This window comes from Bos javanicus, chromosome 18 (genome assembly GCF_032452875.1).
Source record: "Bos javanicus breed banteng chromosome 18, ARS-OSU_banteng_1.0, whole genome shotgun sequence".
Taxonomy (NCBI): domain Eukaryota; kingdom Metazoa; phylum Chordata; class Mammalia; order Artiodactyla; family Bovidae; genus Bos; species Bos javanicus.
Window position 1 is genome coordinate 24,367,924 of NC_083885.1, and position 19,409 is coordinate 24,387,332.

Below are 19,409 nucleotides of genomic sequence, written 5' to 3' on the forward strand. Positions count from 1 at the left end.
GGTGATGGACAGGGAAGCCTGGCGTGCTGTAGTCCATGGAGTCGCAAAAAGTCGGACACGACTGAGCTACTGAACTGATCTTAGTTTACACAGTAAGGAGCTGAACCCATTGCCCAATGCCGCACAAAGAGTGAAGATGATGCTAACTCGCTAATCTCTAAATCCACAATTTCCACCAACTTGCATGCCCTCTACTTCCTGAAACTTCCTGGCCTTCATTTCTTTCTCTACTGGGTTTCTAAAGCCAAATGAACTTGGATTAAAAAGGGACAGCAGGCCAGGCAGGAGAGTCGGAGGTGGCCAAAGTCACGTTCTCTCCAAGAGCCTCTTGTACTGTAGCTTTGCTGCTCGACTGCCAGGACTTTTTCAGAGGCCCCCCAACCCGGCGCTGCGCCTCCCTCTTCACAGCGCCCGCTTACCGTGGCGGAATGGCGTCCTGCGACTCCAGGCCTCAGCCACTTGCTTTTTCAAAGTTTCCTCTGTGACAGCATCCGAAAACTTCGCCATCACCTCCTTCTTTACTTTTTTCCCCGCCCGGTCAGAACCCGGCTCAGCAGGCCGCTTTCCGTTCATCTCTTCGCTAGCTACAAGATCCACGGCACGCTGAAGTAGCAGCTCTTTTCCTAAGGAGACTATAATTCCCAGAATGCCTCCTTTCCGGTGTTTCCCTACTGCTACCCAATAGAAAGCACCGAGGTAAAGGAAGGTGGAACCAGTACCTGATTTACCAATGGGAGCCCCAGATACTGCCGCCATCCCAGCAGTGATTGGATCGTTCGGGGATAGGACACCGCCTTTCTACTTCCTGCCGCCAGAGGCTCCGGGTGAACTTCCGGCGTCCGTATGCTTCCTTCGGCGTTCTCTTGTTAATGGCCGCCGGCGGCTGCTGACTGGGACGCAGACAACCGCTGCTCACACAGGGAAAGTCTCCCTGCCTCCCGTTTTCCGCTCGCTGCTAGTGCCGGAGCTCTCCAGCATGTCCGTGGTGCCGCCCAATCGCTCGCAGACCGGCTGGCCCCGGGGAGTCACCCAGTTCGGCAACAAGTATATCCAGCAGACCAAGCCCCTCACCCTGGAGCGCACCATCAACCTGTAAGTGCGGCCTGTTCCTCGCGCGCGGTTGTGTCTGCATCCCCTTGGTCGTGAGCGCCCCTAAAGACTCCAGTCTTCTGGAGCGGCCTTCCCTTCCTCACCTTCCAGCGCCACAGACTAGAGCCCTACTTGAGAGGGTTTTCCCTTTCCTGGAAAGATGGCTTGTTTCCATGTCCCTGCATTCAATGTAGAAAATGCTTTGAACTCATTCTTTCCCCACGTCTGTGGAGATAATCAGCCGCAAACCGTGGTGTTTATCCTTTAACGGCGAGTATATGGCATTTTGTGTGTTTTTATTTGTTGTGAGTAGTATAACGTAGGAGAAGGCAATGGCACCCCACTCCAGTACTCTTGCCTGAAAATCCATGGATGGAGGAGCCTGGTAGGCTGTAGTCCATGGGGTCGCTAAGAGTCGGACATGACCGAGCGACTTCACTTTCACTTTTTACTTTCATGCACTGGAGAAGGAAATGGCAAGCCACTCCAGTATTCTTGCCTGGAGAATCCCAGGGATGGGGAAGCCTGGTGGGCTGCCGTCTATGGGGTCGCACAGAGTCAGACACGACTGAAGCGACTTAGCAGCAGCAGCAGTATAACGTAGTATATCGTTTTTGCCGTTTAGGCTTTGCTTTAATAGTAAGCTTTCGAGATCTAGCTATAATGCGCAGGCTTAGTCTTTTCCTCTGTTGCTTTATTGAGTGTGGGCTCCTGAATACATTTTATTTATCTGCTTAGGGCTGTCTGACTTTTATTCATCTGCTTAGGGCTGTCTGACTTCCCCCATGTTCCGTTACATGTTTTCGCCGCCGCAGCGACAGCATCCGAGCTGCCAGGAGGCCCCAGCTTGGGAGGGGGCTGGGGCTTTCACTGTAGGTGGGCTTTCAGACCTTGGAGGTGGTAGTTCAGGCTCTAAGACGTGTCTGACTCTTCGGCGTCCCAGGGACTGCAGACGTCCAGGCTCCTCTGTCCATGGGATTTTCCACGCCAGAATACTAGAGTGGGTTGCAATTCTCCGGAGGATCTTCCCGACCCAGGGATCGAACCCGCGTCTCTTGCCAGGCAGGCGGATTCTTTACCACTGAGCCACCTGGGAAGCCTTTTCTGTCCTTGGAGAGGACCAAAATGTAGTCCAGAGAACCCATTGTGGGCTGCATTTTACTTTTAACATCTTATTGTTTAAGCGCTTAAAGCCATTGCATTTCGAAGCCACTCTCAGAAGTAATCTGTGGCAGGGAATTGAAATTTGGGCTATGTCTTGCTCAAGAAATTTATCAGTATGCTTTTTCTTTAAAAAAAAAAAATCATTTCTGAGAGTTTGAGAGGCACCATGGTGCCAAGCTAATGGAGGAAAATGAGCAGTTTATGTTGGTCAGTATTTAAAGGATGCAAGGATTTACTGATACTGGTGTTTTGGTAGGGAACATTAGGTGTTTCTCTACTTTATCTTCAAACAAATGAAATTTGCTCAAAAGGGATTTGAATTGAAAAGATGGTTTTGTTTTATTTGACAGAACAGGTGATGGAAATTCAGGTAATAAAAATGTTGGGTTTATGAAATCTGGAACTATACAAGCATACAAGTAATAGGAATTCCCTAGTGGCTCAGACCAGAGAAGGCGATGGCACCCCACTCCAGTACTCTTGCCTGGAAAATCCCATGGATGGAGGAGCCTGGTAGGCTGCAGTCCGTGGGGTCGCTAAGAGTCGGACACGACTGAGCGACTTCACTTTCACTTTTCACTTTCATGCATTGGAGAAGGAAATGGCAACCCACTCCAGTGTTCTTGCCTAGAGAATCCCAGGGACGGGGGAGCCTGGTGGGCTGCTGTCTATTGGGTCGCACAGAGTTGGACACGACTGAAGCGCCTTAGCAGCAGCAGCAGTGGCTCAAACAGTAAAAGTCTTCCCGCAGTGCGGGAGAACTAGTTTCAGTCCTTGGGTTGGGAAGATCCCCTGGAGAAGGATATGGCAAACTACTCCGTATTCTTGCCCAGAGAATCCCACGGACAGAGGAGCCTGGTAGGCTACAGTTCATGGGGTGGCAAAGAGTCGGACACGACAAAGGGACTTCACTTAACTTCATACAAGTAGTAGATACTATATATATTAACAGACTTCCCAGGTGGCACTAGTGGTAGGGAATCCACCAGCCAGGGCAGAACAGGAGACACCATTTTGATCCCTGGGTCAGGAAGATCACCTGGAGGAGGAAGTGGCAACCCCTCCAGTATTCTTGCCTTGAAAATCCCATGGACAGGGGAGCCTGTTGGGCTGTGGTCCATGGGGTGGCAAAGAGTTGGATATGACTGAGCGACTGAGCATACACATACAAGTTAATATCTCTAGCTATTACACTAACATAATAGCATTTTAATTTCACATCACATCTTTAGAAAAATCCTCATAGTATTCCCATGAAACGGAAAAGGCTAAATGTTTTTGTTTTAAATGCGAAAACACAGCTTCTGTATTACTTTCATTGGTTACTATTGTTAGTGCTCACAGTTTTACCTTACTTTACCTTGATTATTCGATCGTTTTGCATCAAGCCATTATGTCGAACTGCTACTGCTACTGCTAAGTCACTTCAATCGTATCTGACTCTGTGCGACCCCGTAGACGGCAACCCACCAGGCTCCCCGGTCCCTGGGACTCTCCAGGCAAGAACACTGGAGTGGGTTGCTATTTCCTTCTCCAGTGCATGAAAGTGAAAAGTGAAAGTGAAGTCGCTCAGTCGTGTCCGATCCTCAGAGACCCCATGGACTGCAGCCTTCCAGGCTCCTCCATCCATGGGATTTCCCAGGCAAGAGTACTGGAGTGGGGTGCCATTGCCTTCTCTGAACTAACTTGGTGGAAATGTTTCAATTTTTGCTCCATTAAAGTTATGAGTTAATGGATTCGCAGTACTTTGCCTCTCCTGTATAATCACAGTATTCAGAAAGAATTGTTGTGAATTCAGTTCACCTGGTTGAGTAATGGCCTAAATTGAAAATAAGTTATCTCTCCTCCAGTATATTTTATGAGGAAATATTGCATGAATGCTTAGTTTGTAGCAGGCACTAGGATTAATGCTGCGTAGACAGTGGTGAGGAAGTCAGGTGTAGTCCCTGCTTTACAAAGCTCACAGTAGGATGGGAGTACTACAGATGTGTCTGGGCTGGCACTGACTTCACAGCTGAACAGTCTTATATTTCATCTTAATGGCATCTTTTGATATGAGAGCTGGGTTTGCAATCGAGATGTATTAGAGCTATCTTTAATTCTAATTCAGGTGATGAGAACTGAATGTTAATGTATACAAAGCTTTTTTTTTTTTTTTAATTGCAGGGCACAAAGTGCTATGTGGGGTTGCTGCTACTCATGATGAAGGTGTTAGATTTAGAATTGAGTCTACTGGGGAAGGTCCTAAAATCTTTAGAGCACCTTGGAAATAGTTTATTTTAGTTACTTTAGCGCTGCTTCACTTAGGCCTGGAATTTGGCTTTTGGGATTAACTTTTTTTTTACATTTTGGCAACCTTGATTTGTTCCCCTTCTAAGAATAGCTTAGTGGATTAGTTATGTAGTTGTTGACTTCTAACACAAGGTGTTTTGGTAGACAAGATATGCTGGGGACAGGCAAGTGTGGCCAAAGCATTCTTACCCAAAGGTTTATAATCAAAGGCTGCTTTCTGTAAGTCTTACGATCAAAGGGTTGCAAGGTGGTACCTGTGATGAAATGAGTTTTTAAACTATTTTTAAGGAAAAAATATTTACTAGGCAAGAAGAAAACTTTTCAATATGTTGTATTTTGAATTCTTGCTAAAGAAGTAGAGAATGTTTATAATTACATCTAGTCAGCAAAAGATTCAAATGAAGAGAAAGGAAGAATAAAGATACTGAATAGAAGAAATGCAGAAGGCTCAACATCTTATAAGGGAAAGAAAAGCTCATCTGAAGAAAGGTACCAGAAAACTCTGACAATAGTTGACGGGACAAATAGAAAATAAATGAGGAGATGATGGAAAGTGGTGGCTCAGTTTGTAGAAAAAGACATCAGGCATTAGCACCCATAATTAATAGAATTTATGATTAGATTGGTAGAGGAGCCCAAGGGCACATTAGCCAGGTTGACAATGTTAGCATCTAATACCAGAGGATTGCCAGTTTCTCGAAGAAGGCAATAGCACCCCACTCCAGTACTCTTGCTTGGAAAATCCCATGGACGGAGGAGCCTAGTGGGCTTCAGTCCATGGGATCGTGAAGAGTCGGACACGACTGAGCGACTTCAATTTTACTTTTCACTTTCATGCATTGGAGAAGGAAATAGCAACCCGCTCCAGTGTTCTTGCCTGGAGAATCCCAGGGATGGGGGAGCCTGGTGGGCTGCCATCTATGGGGTCACACAGAGTTGGACACGACTGAAGCGACTTAGCAGCAGCAGCCAGTTATTCAGATAGCCACTCCTCTATGCATTTAAGAGCTTTAAGGATATTGTCATCTATACTTGACCTCGACTTCTCTGGTGGCTCAAGCGGTAAAGCATCTGTCTACAATGTGGAAGACCCGGGTTTGAACCCTGGGTTGGAAAGATCCCCTGGAGAAGGAAATGGCAATCCACTCCAGTACTACTGCCTGGAAATCCCATGGACAGAGGAGCCTGGTAGGCTACAGTCTACGGGGTCGCAAAGAGTCGGACGCAACTTCACTTCCCTTCATCTATACTTGAGAGTTCAAGTAGGAAGTAACAACATTGAGCTAATGAAAACTCTGGCTTTAGAGTCCAGAGAGCTAGATTCTAATCTCTGCTGCTGCTGCTGCTAAGTCACTTCAGTCGTGACCGACTCTCTGTGACCCCAGAGACGGCAGCCCACCAGGCTCCCCCGTCCCTGGGATTCTCCAGGCAAGAACACGAGTGGGTTGCCATTTCCTTCTCTGCTGTCTTATTAACTAGTTGTTTAACTTTTTTCAAATTCTTTGTCTCTAAGTGCAATATGTATATACACTTTTTACCAAGGTTTCTTTTCTATGATTGGTGTCTGTCCTAGTAATTTATTGTCTACAGTTCTCAGATATCTGTCTTTGGATCACAGGTACCCTCTTACCAATTACACTTTTGGTACAAAAGAACCCCTCTATGAGAAGGACAGCTCTGTTGCAGCCAGATTTCAGCGCATGAGGGAGGAATTTGATAAAATTGGCATGAGGAGGACTGTAGAAGGGGTTTTGATTGTCCATGAGCACCGGCTACCCCATGTGTTACTGCTACAGCTGGGAACAACGTTCTTCAAATTGTAAGTGTCATTGGAAATGAACAACTTTGAATAAGATGGCTGTTTTATGCAGCTTTAAAATACAGCTTTAGCTTTTAGTCATTTGTCTCAACAAACACGGCTGTTATTGGAGTCTTGGAAGAGAAACTCAAAAGCATTTTTTTTCCTCCATTGCAGTGTTCATTTATGAACTATGGTCTAACTAGAATGGCCTAACTAGAAATCTTCATGTTTCTGTGTATTGTTGATGCTAATGACTGAGCTTGAGAGAAGCCCTATGAAACAAACGAGTCCAAGTTCAATTTCTAGATGTCTTTGTAGCATTACTGAGAACAATTGATTTTATTTCTTGCTTAGGATCAATAGTGTTTCCTATTCTTAAAATGCTTTACATTTTTATAGATGATTATTTAGTTTTCTCATTTAAGTTTATAAATCTCTCAGTATGTTTAGTCCACAACTGTTTGACTAGATTATACCAAAAAGAGTGTTCTCATATACTTAGTTTGGAATTCTTAAAAAATGCTGCATTCTTCAGATCTAGAGAATGTGGGTCCACTGCTCTCTCAGCATTTCTAGACTCCATTATCACTAGATAACTTCCAGAGAGAAAAAATCGGGATGTACTGGTTTCCAGCAACTATGTGATGTTTATGTTGTGGTACATATTTTAAGACTAGGGTTTGTCTACTGTGAATCTCGTGAATGGACATGAATTCTGTTTTCTAGCACATTCTTCCCCCTCCATTTGACATTTGTTTGCTTTAATTGCCTTACGTGACACCGAAATGTGTTACGAAGTTACTTGATAGAAGTAGTAATTATTGTGTTTTTCCTGTTAACCAAAATTGTTAATATAAGTTGAAAGCTGAAATTTTAACCTTTATACAGACCTGGTGGTGAGCTTAATCCAGGAGAAGATGAAGTTGAAGGACTAAAACGCTTAATGACAGAGGTATTTTTCTGTTTAACCACTTTGATGATTTCATTAATGCTCATCTAAATACCGTCAACTTAATGCATAGTCAGATTTTTTTATGCCTTGAAAAGGATGAGTTTATTTTAAATATTTAGTTTTCTGTAAATAAAACATAAATCTTAGAGTGTTAGTACAATGTTTATTTTCTGTAAGTTGAACTTATACTTTGTCATAGCATTATTTTCCATTGAAATAGTTGGTGTAGCAATAATGGTTAATAAAACAACATTTACTGAGTATTGATTGCTAAGCAGTGTTCTAAGTGCTTTACATGCAATAATTTGTTTAAACATCATAATAGCATTAGGAAGTGGGTGCTGTTAATCCTGTTTTACTGATAAATTAGGGCACAGAAAGTGCAAGTAGCTTCCTTGATATTTTACAGCTAGTGTGTGGTGAAGTTGGAGATTTGAATGCAGGTAATTTTATTCCAGAGTAGGTGTTGGAATTTTGACAGGAGAATGATTCCTGTTACATACCTATTTTCATTTTTGCACATACCTTTTAGGCTTTGCCCAGGTTGTGCTACCTTTTAGAAGCTGTTCTAATGTCTGTCTCTAAAGACTTGGGGCTAGATGCATATAGATGCCGGAGGTTTTTGAGATTGTAGGCTGTTTCATTAATAAATAGTTTTCTTTCTTAGCATGCAACCCCCCTTAGTTACAAAACTAGTACATATTCTGTGCAAAATCCTTGGCAAATACAGAAAGGAGACAAAACTAAAACCTGTATTTCTTCCACTTTGACTTGTTTTTTAGTATTTCTAAAATGCAGTGTTAGTCTTAAATTTTGTGCTGTGTTTGAACTTTCATTTATATATGGTAGATTGAACCTACCTGCTTACCTAAGCTTTTTCTTATAACTCCACCAAAAAACATTAAAGGGGTTTTAGAAAGATAAAAGTCCAGTAGGTTGATGGATTGTAAAATGAGACGGTAACAAGGAAAAAGTGTTTGAAGGTAGAAGGCAGATGAGCGAATCATAATCGACTTAGCCAAAACCTCAGTCTCCCAGAAGGGCAGTCAAGGACCCAGCACTCTAGAACATCAGAAAAGCTTAGGAATTGGGGGTACTTGTGAAAGAGGGGGTGTGCATGGACTGAAAGCTGAATTGACTGGCAGTCTGCATAGGATTATTGATGTACCTAGATCATCTTCCCTACTTTACTTTTAGGCAAAGACTGCTGCTGATTAATTCTTGGTAGAGATTGAATTGGAAAACACTAAGCAATGAAAAAGTTAAGGAGGTGGGGAGAATAAGTGAAGTTACAGCCTGGATAGTGAGACTTCTACTAGGCTGATAGTGTTAACAGCTAGTTTATATACCCCAGGTTGAAAATTAGAGGGTTTCCCCACCGCCCTGGAGAAAATGGAGAGTTCCAAAGAATACTTTGATGATAGATAATATTTGGGAATCTCCCCAAAGAACTAGGGTAGCCTTGTCACTCATGTACACAGAGTTGTCAGTTAGGCAGCTTATTTTACCCTTAATTGCGAGCAGGTATCCAGTATCACCAGGCTTTTGGGGAAACTTCTAAACAGGAAAGAGCAAAAGAAGCAAAGGGAACTTAGCAGAAACAGAAAATTCAGTTATCAGTAGAATTATAATTAGTATTATTGATATGATAAAAGGAGACATTGTATCTGTAGAACAGTGTGCCATTAGAAAAGACTATATAGCCAACAAAAAAGGATTCATGAGTAATTTTTTTTTAAAGGCAGAATTAAAACTTGAGTAATGAGTTAAAAAATTGAGTTGAAATCTCCAGAAAGTAGAACAAAAAGAACATAGGTAAGAGAAAAGGATCAGTATGAACTGTAGAAACAATAAGGACCTACTGTATAGCACAGAAAGCTATATTCAGTATCTTGTAATAACCTATAATGGAAAAGAATCTGAAAAAGGCTATATATATATATATATGTATATGTATATGTATAACTGAATCATGTTGCTGTACACCTGAAACATTGTTAAGCAACTATAATTCAATTAAAAAATAAAATCTAACCTGGATAAATAAAACAGAGGAAAAGGAATTAGCAAAACAATAATTCAAGAAAGTTTCCCAAACCTAATCATTAGTTTTCAGATTGAAAAGACCTACTGGCCTTCTCTCTAGAAAAAGGGTAAAGAGAAAAATCCTGAAAGTTTCCAAAGTTGGGGACAAGGAATGGGTAGACCTGGGTTAAATGCAAAAACATTAAAGTCAGAAATGGCATCAGCCTCCCAGAAACAATACCAGAAGTTAAGTCATGGAGCATACCTTCATAAATCTGAAAGTACGTAGTGTCCATCTGAGACTTTTTTATCTAATCAAACTATAAGTCAAGTGTGCAGATAAAGTTATTTCCAGCCCAGCAGAGTTTCTATAAAGGTGATGTCTTTTATACCTTTTTTTAGGAAGCTAGTGGATGGAGGATATTCACCACTAAAATGAAAGAATGAAGAAAGAAAGAAGGGACAGGGTTAAGAATATAGAGAGGATCTAATAACACAGGAGAGAAAACAAGGGAAGCCCTAGAATTCCAGCTGTGAATCAGGGCTGAGAGCAACTACAGATTGAAGCAGGATGATAGAAAAATGTCTCTTAGGAAAATAGAATAATATTTGAATTGAGAAGAAATTTAAACTCTTGTGGAGAATGTGGGGAATGAATTAGTGATAGTGAATGAAATGAGTATTGTCTCTGAAGGAAAGGATAGTTGTTCAAATAGGGGTGTGTAATTATAGTTTAATAAATGCTCTGCTGATTCACCAAGTCATATTAAATACTGAATGTTGATTTAAATACCGACAATGGGAGCATGGTAGAAGAGAAAGTATGAGTGAGGAATATGGTTTTAAGATCTAAATTCTTGTTCCACAGTAGAGGGTGTTAAATTTTTTTAAAGGTTTTTAAAAATGAAAAGCAATCAAGAAATGGTCATAAAAGAATATTAAAAATGTAGCTATTAAAAAGTATAGTAGAGAGCTTGACAGATACTACCTCAGCCAGGTGATCAAGGTTAATATTTAATATCAATGATAAATCATGTTAATGGAATGTACCCCCTTGCAATGATGTGATGAGAATGAAACTTTACCTCTGTGATTTTCCTTCCCCAATTCCCTGAAATCTGAAATCTCGGTCTAATAGGGGGCATTCTAGAAAACAAAATACCTAACTCCTACTCCTCGAAACTGTGAAGGTTATCAAAAATAAGGAAAGTCTGAGAAACTGTCAGTCTTAGAGAAGCCTGAGGAGAAATGCAAATATAGTGTAATATCCTGGGTGGGATTCTGGAACTGAAAAAAAGACATTAGGTAAAAATGAAGGTTATCTGATGAAAATATGCACTTCGGTTAATAATAAGGTTATCAGTGTTGGTTCCTTGGTTGTGACAAATACGCTATCTTAATGTAAGATATTAATAGTAGGAAAACTGGCTGTGGGACATTTGGGAAGTCTCTTCAATCTGTAGATGCTCTCAGCTCTGATTCACAGCTGGAGTTCTAGGGCTTCCTTAGTTCTAGGCTTCAACTTTTCTGTAAACCTAAAACTGAGATAAACAGCTTATTTAAAAACAAGAAGAATGCTTTTAAAAACGAGGCAAATATCAGGGGGGGAAATGGCTAAGAGTTGAAAGTTGTAGCCAGTGGGAATGGTAAAATGGGACAGTTAACTGCTTTTTCTCATCATGAACTTTGTAAAACCATTTTTGGCCAATTAAAATGTGTACAGCATAACTCTGATTAAGTTATGTTTAATCTTATACAGATTTATGGAAATGAAAACTGAATTTTGCATACTTATTTCTATAGCTTGGTTAGGTGGGTGGTTTAAAAAAGCTATAGTTGATTCTAGAAAACTGTTCTATGCCGTTGGTTGATATAGGTAATTAATCTTTGATTTTCAGTGCCAAGGCATAGAACAGATGGGTTGGTCCTCCATCATTATGTTGATGCTAGCTTGCCAGTTTTGAACTAATAGTTTATGTCTTGGGCAGAATGACACAGATAAATTGTAGAAAGGAAATTTATATGGGAGCATATTAGCTATTCATCTCTGTTAGGAGTGCTGTGAAAAATACCTTCTTCACTGAAGAAGGATATTCATTGGTATGTATATTTAGTTTACCGGCTCTGTCATTTCTTTTTGACAGATATTGGGTCGTCAAGATGGAGTCCTGCAAGACTGGGTTATCGATGACTGCATTGGCAACTGGTGGAGACCAAATTTTGAGCCTCCTCAGGTCAGTGTTCAGTTATATTTGCTGAACATTTGGGGAAGTAGGGAACTGATTTAATTCTAGCCATTTAGAAAGTTTGTAAGAGAATTTGACTTGAGATTTCCTTTTTTCTCTCATTAATTTAAATTAAAAAATAAAAGCCAAGCATTTTTTCTTTTAAAGGAAAATTTCAAATATGTACAAAAATAGCATAGTAAAAGTGAACAAATCCCATTAGCTGTCACTCACCCCCACCAATTAGCTCATGATCATACTTCAGCAGTCCTATTCCTTTTGACTGCTCCATCCCTGCTGTCCACCCTTTTGTTGTTTTGAAGCACGCTCTCCTCATTGGATCTCTCTGATGCCAGTGTGCATGGTTTTCATGATCATGTATGGTACCTCCAAAGCCTGAGATAGCTAGCTGTCTTGATTCATTATACCCTAGGGATTACTGTAGTCGGAGGACTGTTTAGGTCCCATTGGGATGGCACAGTGGGAATAGGCTTTTCCAGTTAGGTAAGAGTTGGACAGACTCAACTGAATCCTGGCATCATTGCTTAACTGTATCATTCTGGGAAGGATACTTAGTCTCTGCACAAGTTTCTTACAGAAATGGGAATGCTGATAACCTCCTTTAGGCAGCCTCTGTTTTTATCCTCCTTTCCCATTATGCCTGTTTTTAGCACTTTTTAAATTCCCCTGCCCTCAAATACTTCAAAAAGGAAAGTAGGCTTCTCTGAATATATTATGGGGAGATGCAGGAGAGGTTTCATTATGTGTGCACAGCAGCAGCAGAAGAAAGCTTATCTTAGGCTTTTAGAATTCTTTGTGTAAAATTCTTCATTCTCAGGTAGCAACCTTCCCTCTGTACTTCTCTTTTTCCTTTGCATTCTTCAAAATATTTTCTCCATTTTCACAAACAATTTGACTTTGTTCAGCTGACAGAGACCGCTCATCCAGTGTTCTTGCAGCATTGTCACATGTGGGGTGTGTGGCAATTGTGGGGAGAAATTTCCTGTCGAGCACCTTATTGTATTTAAACTTTTTATTTAGTAAACATGGTCTGCATCAGGATTCTAGCAAATTTAAATTTGTAATGATATGTTTTTAAAAGACAACTTTTATTATAAATATTTATGTCAGACTTCATTGTGTTTAAACTTGTCAACCTATAATTGTTTCTGTGACTGAATCATTTACTGCTTGATATTTTATATTTATTAAAGCATATATTTATTAGTTCATCTGTTAGGTACCAGATCTGTTAGGTAAAGGGAAAACTAGAAAGGGTTCTTCTTCAGGGAGTTTACACTGTATTAGGGGATAAACACGTAATAAATAGATGAAGCCATGGTGTACACGTTCAAATTCTATTGGGGTTATAAAGAAGTTGGTCTTCAGGCCTGATACTTGAGCTTAAAGTCTGAAATGGGAGAAGTTGGTCAGTGGAGGCATGGGAGGTGTCAGGGATGGCTTGGCAACTACAAATTATTCTCTTATTATTTTAGTATCCATATATTCCTGCACATATTACAAAACCTAAGGAACATAAGAAGTTGTTTCTGGTTCAGCTTCAAGAGAAAGGTAAGTTACTTTGTTTTTGAAGGCAGCCATCTAAAAACTTCTATAGTGTAATTTCAAGGATACCTCTATTTGTGGTTTTTCCTCAAGTTACTTGAATTTGGGAATTTATTGTAAAACTAAAAACACATACCATTTTTATCCACAATTACCTAGTTTTTCTTGGATATGCCAGTTATGTTACCGGGGAAGAGTACATAACTGGAGCCAAAAATATCAGGTTATAGTATTTTTAATAACTTTAGCTGCTGGTATTAATTTCACATTGTGATAAAATTTTAGGAGACAGATGAATTGATTTTTTTATAATAGAGTCTTTAGCTCTGTTGTGCACATTAACAACTAATTACTCTGATTTTTGGTACTTTTAAAATGGAATTCAAAATAAATTAGAATATCAAGAGTCTCTTCTCCTTTCTCCCAGAGCCAGCACTCATAAGGTGCTCTTGGTTGTTAACAGCATGGATTTCTTTAGAGTCCATTTCAAAGCTGTGACTGACCTTCTCTTAAAAGACACAATCAAAATGTGTTAATGAGAATTATTTTTTTCCTCAGAAGTTTCTCAAATGTAAGATTGGTGATTACTAGTGAAGCAGAAGCAGTGATTATACAAGGAAGTATAGAAAATGAATACTGTTTTTATTTTAGCCAATAAACACTGTTTTTGTTTTAGCCAGTAAACACTGTTTTTGTTTTAGCCTTGTTTGCAGTCCCTAAAAATTACAAGCTGGTAGCTGCACCGCTATTTGAACTGTATGACAATGCACCTGGATATGGACCCATCATTTCTAGTCTCCCCCAGCTTTTGAGCAGGTATGGAAAGTTGGGCTTTTTGTGTTTGCTTCATCTAAACTGGCGGATTTAAAATAATTCAAGCCACTTGAGGAGGGATAGTTCATAAATTTTGGTCTTCAAGGACACTAAGACAGTAGATGGATCCCTAGGTCTTATGTAGATTAAGCCAAAGATGACTGTGTCCTCAGACCTTAAGTTGCAGCATGACATTCTGGTATTGGTGCTTCTGTTCTTTTCCAAATCTGGTATTTTCTACAGGTAAGTTTGAAATCATCATAAAAGAAGAGATGGTAAAATCGTAGTCGACAATGTATAATAAATGTGATGGGAGTTATGTATATGAAACTGTGGAGAATTGAATCTCTTGTCGTAATGAGTATTCTCATTACTCATTGGGAAATCTATTCAGGTCCAAGTTGGGGCATGTAGGATTGAGTCCTGAATTTTTACATGGAGTTTATTTATTTATTTATTTATTTTTTTAAGGCAGATGGAGTGATGAGAAATGTGTGTTGTTTTGTTTTTTAAATTGACTTATGCTGGTTGAGGTCCTTGTCAGTAACAGATAGGACTCACAGAATAACATAGTGGTTAATAATATGGATTCTACAGTCTGTGTGTGGATTTGAATTCCACTATCATTGCTTCCGGGCAGTGTGGTCTCTAACAAATTATTATACCTATTTCTTCACCTGTAAAGGGGGTGGTAGACCCAGCTTCAAAGATTTATAAGGACTAGGTGAAATAACATATAATAAAGTGCTCAGAATAATGCCAGGCACCTGGTAAATGCTTAACAAATGTTACTTTAAAAACAATTTCAGTTGTGATCTTGGCCTTCTGTGAAAGCGTGTTAAGTGTGAAATTGGTCTTTCTGTTCTGGCACTGAAGTCAGACTTCATCTTTTGTTCCTGTGCTTTGGTCTGTTGATGGGTTATACATTGAAGTATGGGATATGAAAAAAGAGTCATGTTACTCATTTATTTAAACACTGTAAGGTAACAGTAATTGTGCTGGGTGGTCAGAATACAATGAGGTATAAAAATGTTTACTTCAAGGAAAGTGGATAATCAAACTTACACTATTAGAATTTTTTTAAGTTATAAGTATTCAGCAGCATTGAATGTAAGATATGACAAGTGGAAGAAAAGGGTGTCTATGTAGAAAATGCCCAAAATATCAAGGGAGAGTTTAAATGTCCAGATAAATTTATCTAATGTAGAAAAAATGTAAATAATATTGTTTTTAATAAAGATATTGTTCTTTTTAAAATTCAGGTTCAATTTTATATACAACTGAGTTGCTGCACAGCAGAGAAGTAAGAGAAGCCGTCTCTGTGAGCACAGCTATACACAGTGTAGAATAAACGTCCCTGAAGTTTTTTTGATGTTATCGCTTTCCCAGTCCTGAAATTAGCACCTACTTTCTATTGTCTGAATAGTAAAGTTAATATGAAAAGCTAGATTGTGCTGTAAACAAATGTGATATTGTTTAGTTTACTTTTGGTTCTACACAAATATTTTTTGTACAACATTAAAGAAAGTGGACTTCTTTCTATTTGTTTTTTTGTTGTTGTTTTGTTTTTTAATTTCACATTAAACTTGTAAAATTCTTACAGGTGAGGATTCCTTTTCCCCAACTAGACAGGTGAATGTTAAGATATAATGGCTGATTAAGGTCAGTCAAGCCTTAAGCGAAGGCTTAAGTGGGACTCTTTGCTCTGATACCATTCTTGGGGGTATACTCCCAAGACCATGTTGTAGATTTTTGTGATAAGGATTGTCTGTTACTTTGGGGAACTGCATTTGCTTGATTGAATCCAAGGTGCAACTGCTATACCAATTTTACACTCTCTACGAGTTATATCACAGCAGAACTCCAAGTGTATTATTGATGAGTACATTTTATACCAGCGTAGCTAGACCTTATTTCACAAGCAACAGACGTTAACCATACAGGAAACTGTTAAGATTGACCTGGGAGTTGGTATAAAAAGAGGTCCAGGGCTCAATTAAACACCCCCCCCCCAATAAGGGAAGTATTCATTATCTGTGCTCTTGTGAAATTATGTGTCTTAATTATTTTTATGGCTGTGGTGAAATGGTGATCTGTGAAGGAAGTTTCTAAAAGTGGGTCTGTTAGGTTTTGAATTCTTGGATTATAAAGTTTGTTATTTCAATTAATGTGGAGTTATAGCCAATGAGATGAAAGTTTGGTTTTAAAAAGTGACATAAAGCCTTTTCAAAAATATTTTGGAATAATCAGAATTAGATTTTGTCAGCCTAAGAGAAAAATACCAAATTTAAGAATCCTAAAAGCACAGTTAAATTAGGATCAAATTTGAGGGAATAAAAAAAATTCTTAAGGCAAAAGAATTGGCCTTGTTATTTCTTAATAGTACACTGTGTATGCCTTATTATAAACGGTTGATTGTAGGTTTAATGTAAAGGAAGTCTTATAAGATGCAGCTACTAAAATAGATTGCTAGTTATGTTTTTCATAGATAGAAATGAACTTTTGGTTAGTTGTGCATCTTTATGGTACTGATGACAGAGCTAGTCTCCTAAATATTGGATGACGTGAAAGATACATCGTATATTCTTCCTATTTAGGCTTGAGAAAAGGTGACCGAGAGCAACTGAGCAATTTTAAACATTCAACTAGGTGAGGTCCTAAGAAACCTTCACACGGTTGTGAATCTAATAGTGGCTATAACTGCCTACTAATAGGTGAGCATCTGTCTCCCGGACCAAAAATGACCAGGGATCGCCTTTGAAAGAGCCTGTTTCTATGGATAGTCCCCCTTCTTCAAGTGTAACAGTTCTGCTGTTCTGCTTCACATTCACATGTTTCTAGCTAACTGTAATTTTACTGTTGAGCTCACTGATGCATCCTACAAGATTGGGGAAGGCAGAGATGGACATGGCTCAGTCTCCAGCCTACCTTCCATAATTGTTTCTGGCCTCCAATTGGAAAGCTGTGGTGACCACTTTGAGGTGTGTTAGCTCATGCCCTTTGGGGAAGGTGAAGAGAGGCAGACTTGTTTGTGGTGTGATTTGAAGTGTTGTCAGTAAGGAGTGTTAGAGTTGAAATGTCATCCGATTCGAGGCCACTCATGTTCTTTTGTAACTCAAGCTTTGACCTAGAAATCCTTTCTTGATCATTACTTCCAGTAATATAAGTGCTTGAGTCATCCATACTTTGGGGCTTACGTGAGAAAAATGGTAAGCTGGAGTTACTAACCTGGAATATATAAGATCTGATTTTGAGTTAAAATTCATAATTCAAACACATTTTAAAACTTGTTTTTGAACTTGTTATAGTTGTATCCCAGTGCTCTCGTTAGGTTTCCTGATGAAAATAGAACTGGGGAAGTTCAAATTTGATGTAGTCCATTAGAAAGAGGGTACAGGGTACTGTTTAATTAACACTTTGATATGTAAGTTCTTATCATTTCTTCAAGAACTAACAGTCTTAAAATGTTCATTCCAATTCTTTACATAATCAATACTGACTAGTTTTAAATGACTTATATGTTTGAATGCCTTGTTTTCCAGGTTTGTTTGTAAATGAAAGCCTTCTTTTGCATTGTATAATTACAATATATGTCATGATCTTTTCCCTGAGTAAGTAGTGCATATCCTATATAAAACGACTAAATGGCATTGGAAAGTATTCAATAGATTGAAGGGAAAAAAATAAAGTTTTACTCAAATGTTATAAATCATATTTAGGATTGACATCCCTTTGAAGAAAAGCTAAATTTGTGTTTTTTTCTATGTGATGAAGACTTATGGTTTTTTTAATAAGTGGATGATACTTAAAATAGCATAATGACAATTCTGTGTTTGAATCCATCTTTTGACAACAGTTAAAAGATTTTTTTACTTTTTATTGTTGTCTTCTCTTGTAATTATTACAGCATTTTGTGTTGCAGTAATTCCTTTTTTATGTTTAAGGGTTTTGTTGAATTAGTATTTTATTTGGATCAAACATAACCAAACTAGTCAGTCTGTTTTCTTATATGTTTAGTCAGAAGTGAGAGGTGGAGTTGCTCAGATTCAGCAAACCAGCTAGTCATTCACTTAAAATTCCCTTAAATAGTGTGACTCTTATGCTTTCAGTTTTTTAATGCCTCTTCTTTAAAGTACCTGCTTAGTCACTTGAGACGAAATGCTTGGAGTACCTTTTCCTCCTTGGAGTTCCTCAAACTTGATGTTTTCACTCATTCATAGTGTTTGGAACAGTTTATGCCCCTCAGTAAGACCACTTCCGAGAGCGTGAGATTTTGCATATTGCATTTGCCAGAAGAGGCTTAGTGGGCTTTGACTTTGATATGGGTCAGCTTTTATAAGTGTAAGGTTCGGCTTCCCATAATTACTCCACATGTTTTACATCACTCATTATTTGGGTTAAACTGGACTCATTTGAAGCTGTTTGCTTTTGTTAAATACATAATGCAAAGCATAATACTATAATTTGACTTGAGCCATAAAACACACTTTAATATTAGCTTGTATTGTATTTATCTAGCTTGTTTTGGGGAAAAAGAAAACTAAAACCTAAGTCTAGATTAAGCCAGTTAAGATGTAATTGTATTTTAGTGTTGGATTGTATTGTGAGACTAGAGTTAAGTTGGGAAAATGTATCATGTTCTGTTAAGGGAAAGATCAGTGCTTTAAAAACTTAAACTTTGGTTGCTGTGTTCACATCATAGTGTACAAGAATCATTTATAGTTTGGCTTTGAGAATTATTCTGGCGTTAGGTTTATAGAAAAATGTATAAAAGAAACTGAAGTTTTGGTTATATTTTTATAATTGTAAAGTTAAAGTTTGATTAAAATGTTCACTGTTCTTATTTTATTTTATTGTCATTTCAATAAAAAAATTAAAACAGAATGACTCTGACTTTTGTGTGTGGCTACTAACCATAGTGTGCCATGAGAAATCCTGCGTGATTCTTTTTCAGTATCATTGGCCAGGGGCCATTACATTAGGTAAGAGACAACTTGCGTAACAGCAGGGACCTGGAGACCTGGGACGTCTGTGTTGCCCTCCGCTCACATTCCTCCCTTGTGTGTTGGCAGTGGTCTTAGGCAGATTCAGTTTCCTGTGAGGTGAAAGGGTCATTTTCTGCAATGTTTAAGGACTTGGAACTTGAAGACTGGGATTTATAAGTAGACATACAATTTTGCTAACTGTGTTATATCATTGGAGGTCTCAGTTTCCATAGAGTATTGACTTCAGTTTTTTTTTTTTTTCTTTTAATCAGATTTGCTTGAAGGTCATGATGGTCTGTGACACCATGCTTGCTACTTCTGTAACACTTTGTAATTTAATTCCATCATTGTAATAGTAACTCAGAACTTGAGAATATGTGTAATAAAACCATAGCCTTGAACAAAGGTTGAACAAACCTGATAAACTTATTGTGAAGTTTTTCTGAAAATTTTACTACTTGTATATTTTACAGCAGGCACCATAGAGCTATGAAAAA

At 38.8% G+C, this 19,409-nt stretch overlaps 2 protein-coding genes across 4 annotated transcripts in view; one reads left to right on the forward strand and one right to left on the reverse strand.

Moving 5' to 3' along the window:
- The window catches only part of OGFOD1 (2-oxoglutarate and iron dependent oxygenase domain containing 1), a 31,626-nt gene extending 30,958 nt beyond the window's left edge, over positions 1-668 (reverse strand). For 2 of the 3 annotated variants that reach the window (XM_061387257.1, XM_061387256.1), the window contains exon 1: positions 420-668. In XM_061387257.1, the coding sequence (XP_061243241.1) occupies positions 420-573 (154 nt within the window). In that variant the 5' untranslated portion in view covers positions 574-668. The remainder of the gene's footprint in view (positions 1-419) is intronic. The other variant, XM_061387259.1, reaches the window with a different exon arrangement.
- A 151-nt stretch (positions 669-819) lies between these two features.
- NUDT21 (nudix hydrolase 21) lies at positions 820-18,811 on the forward strand. The gene is made up of 7 exons (XM_061387266.1): positions 820-1,092; positions 6,164-6,364; positions 7,235-7,298; positions 11,468-11,557; positions 13,045-13,120; positions 13,816-13,930; positions 15,190-18,811. Exons 1-7 carry the CDS (start codon positions 977-979, stop codon positions 15,209-15,211), a joined length of 684 nt encoding a protein of 227 aa, XP_061243250.1. The 5' UTR covers positions 820-976; the 3' UTR covers positions 15,212-18,811.
- Positions 18,812-19,409: the final 598 nt, after the last annotated feature.

Bases quoted from the DNA above. Each gene is read 5' to 3' on its own strand.
- NUDT21 (XM_061387266.1), top strand. From the start codon at position 977: ATGTCCGTGGTGCCGCCCAATCGCTCGCAGACCGGCTGGCCCCGGGGA. The intron at 7,299-11,467 runs GTATTTTTCTGT...TCTTTTTGACAG, and splicing joins TAAAACGCTTAATGACAGAG to ATATTGGGTCGTCAAGATGG. The intron at 13,121-13,815 runs GTAAGTTACTTT...TTTTTGTTTTAG, and splicing joins GGTTCAGCTTCAAGAGAAAG to CCTTGTTTGCAGTCCCTAAA.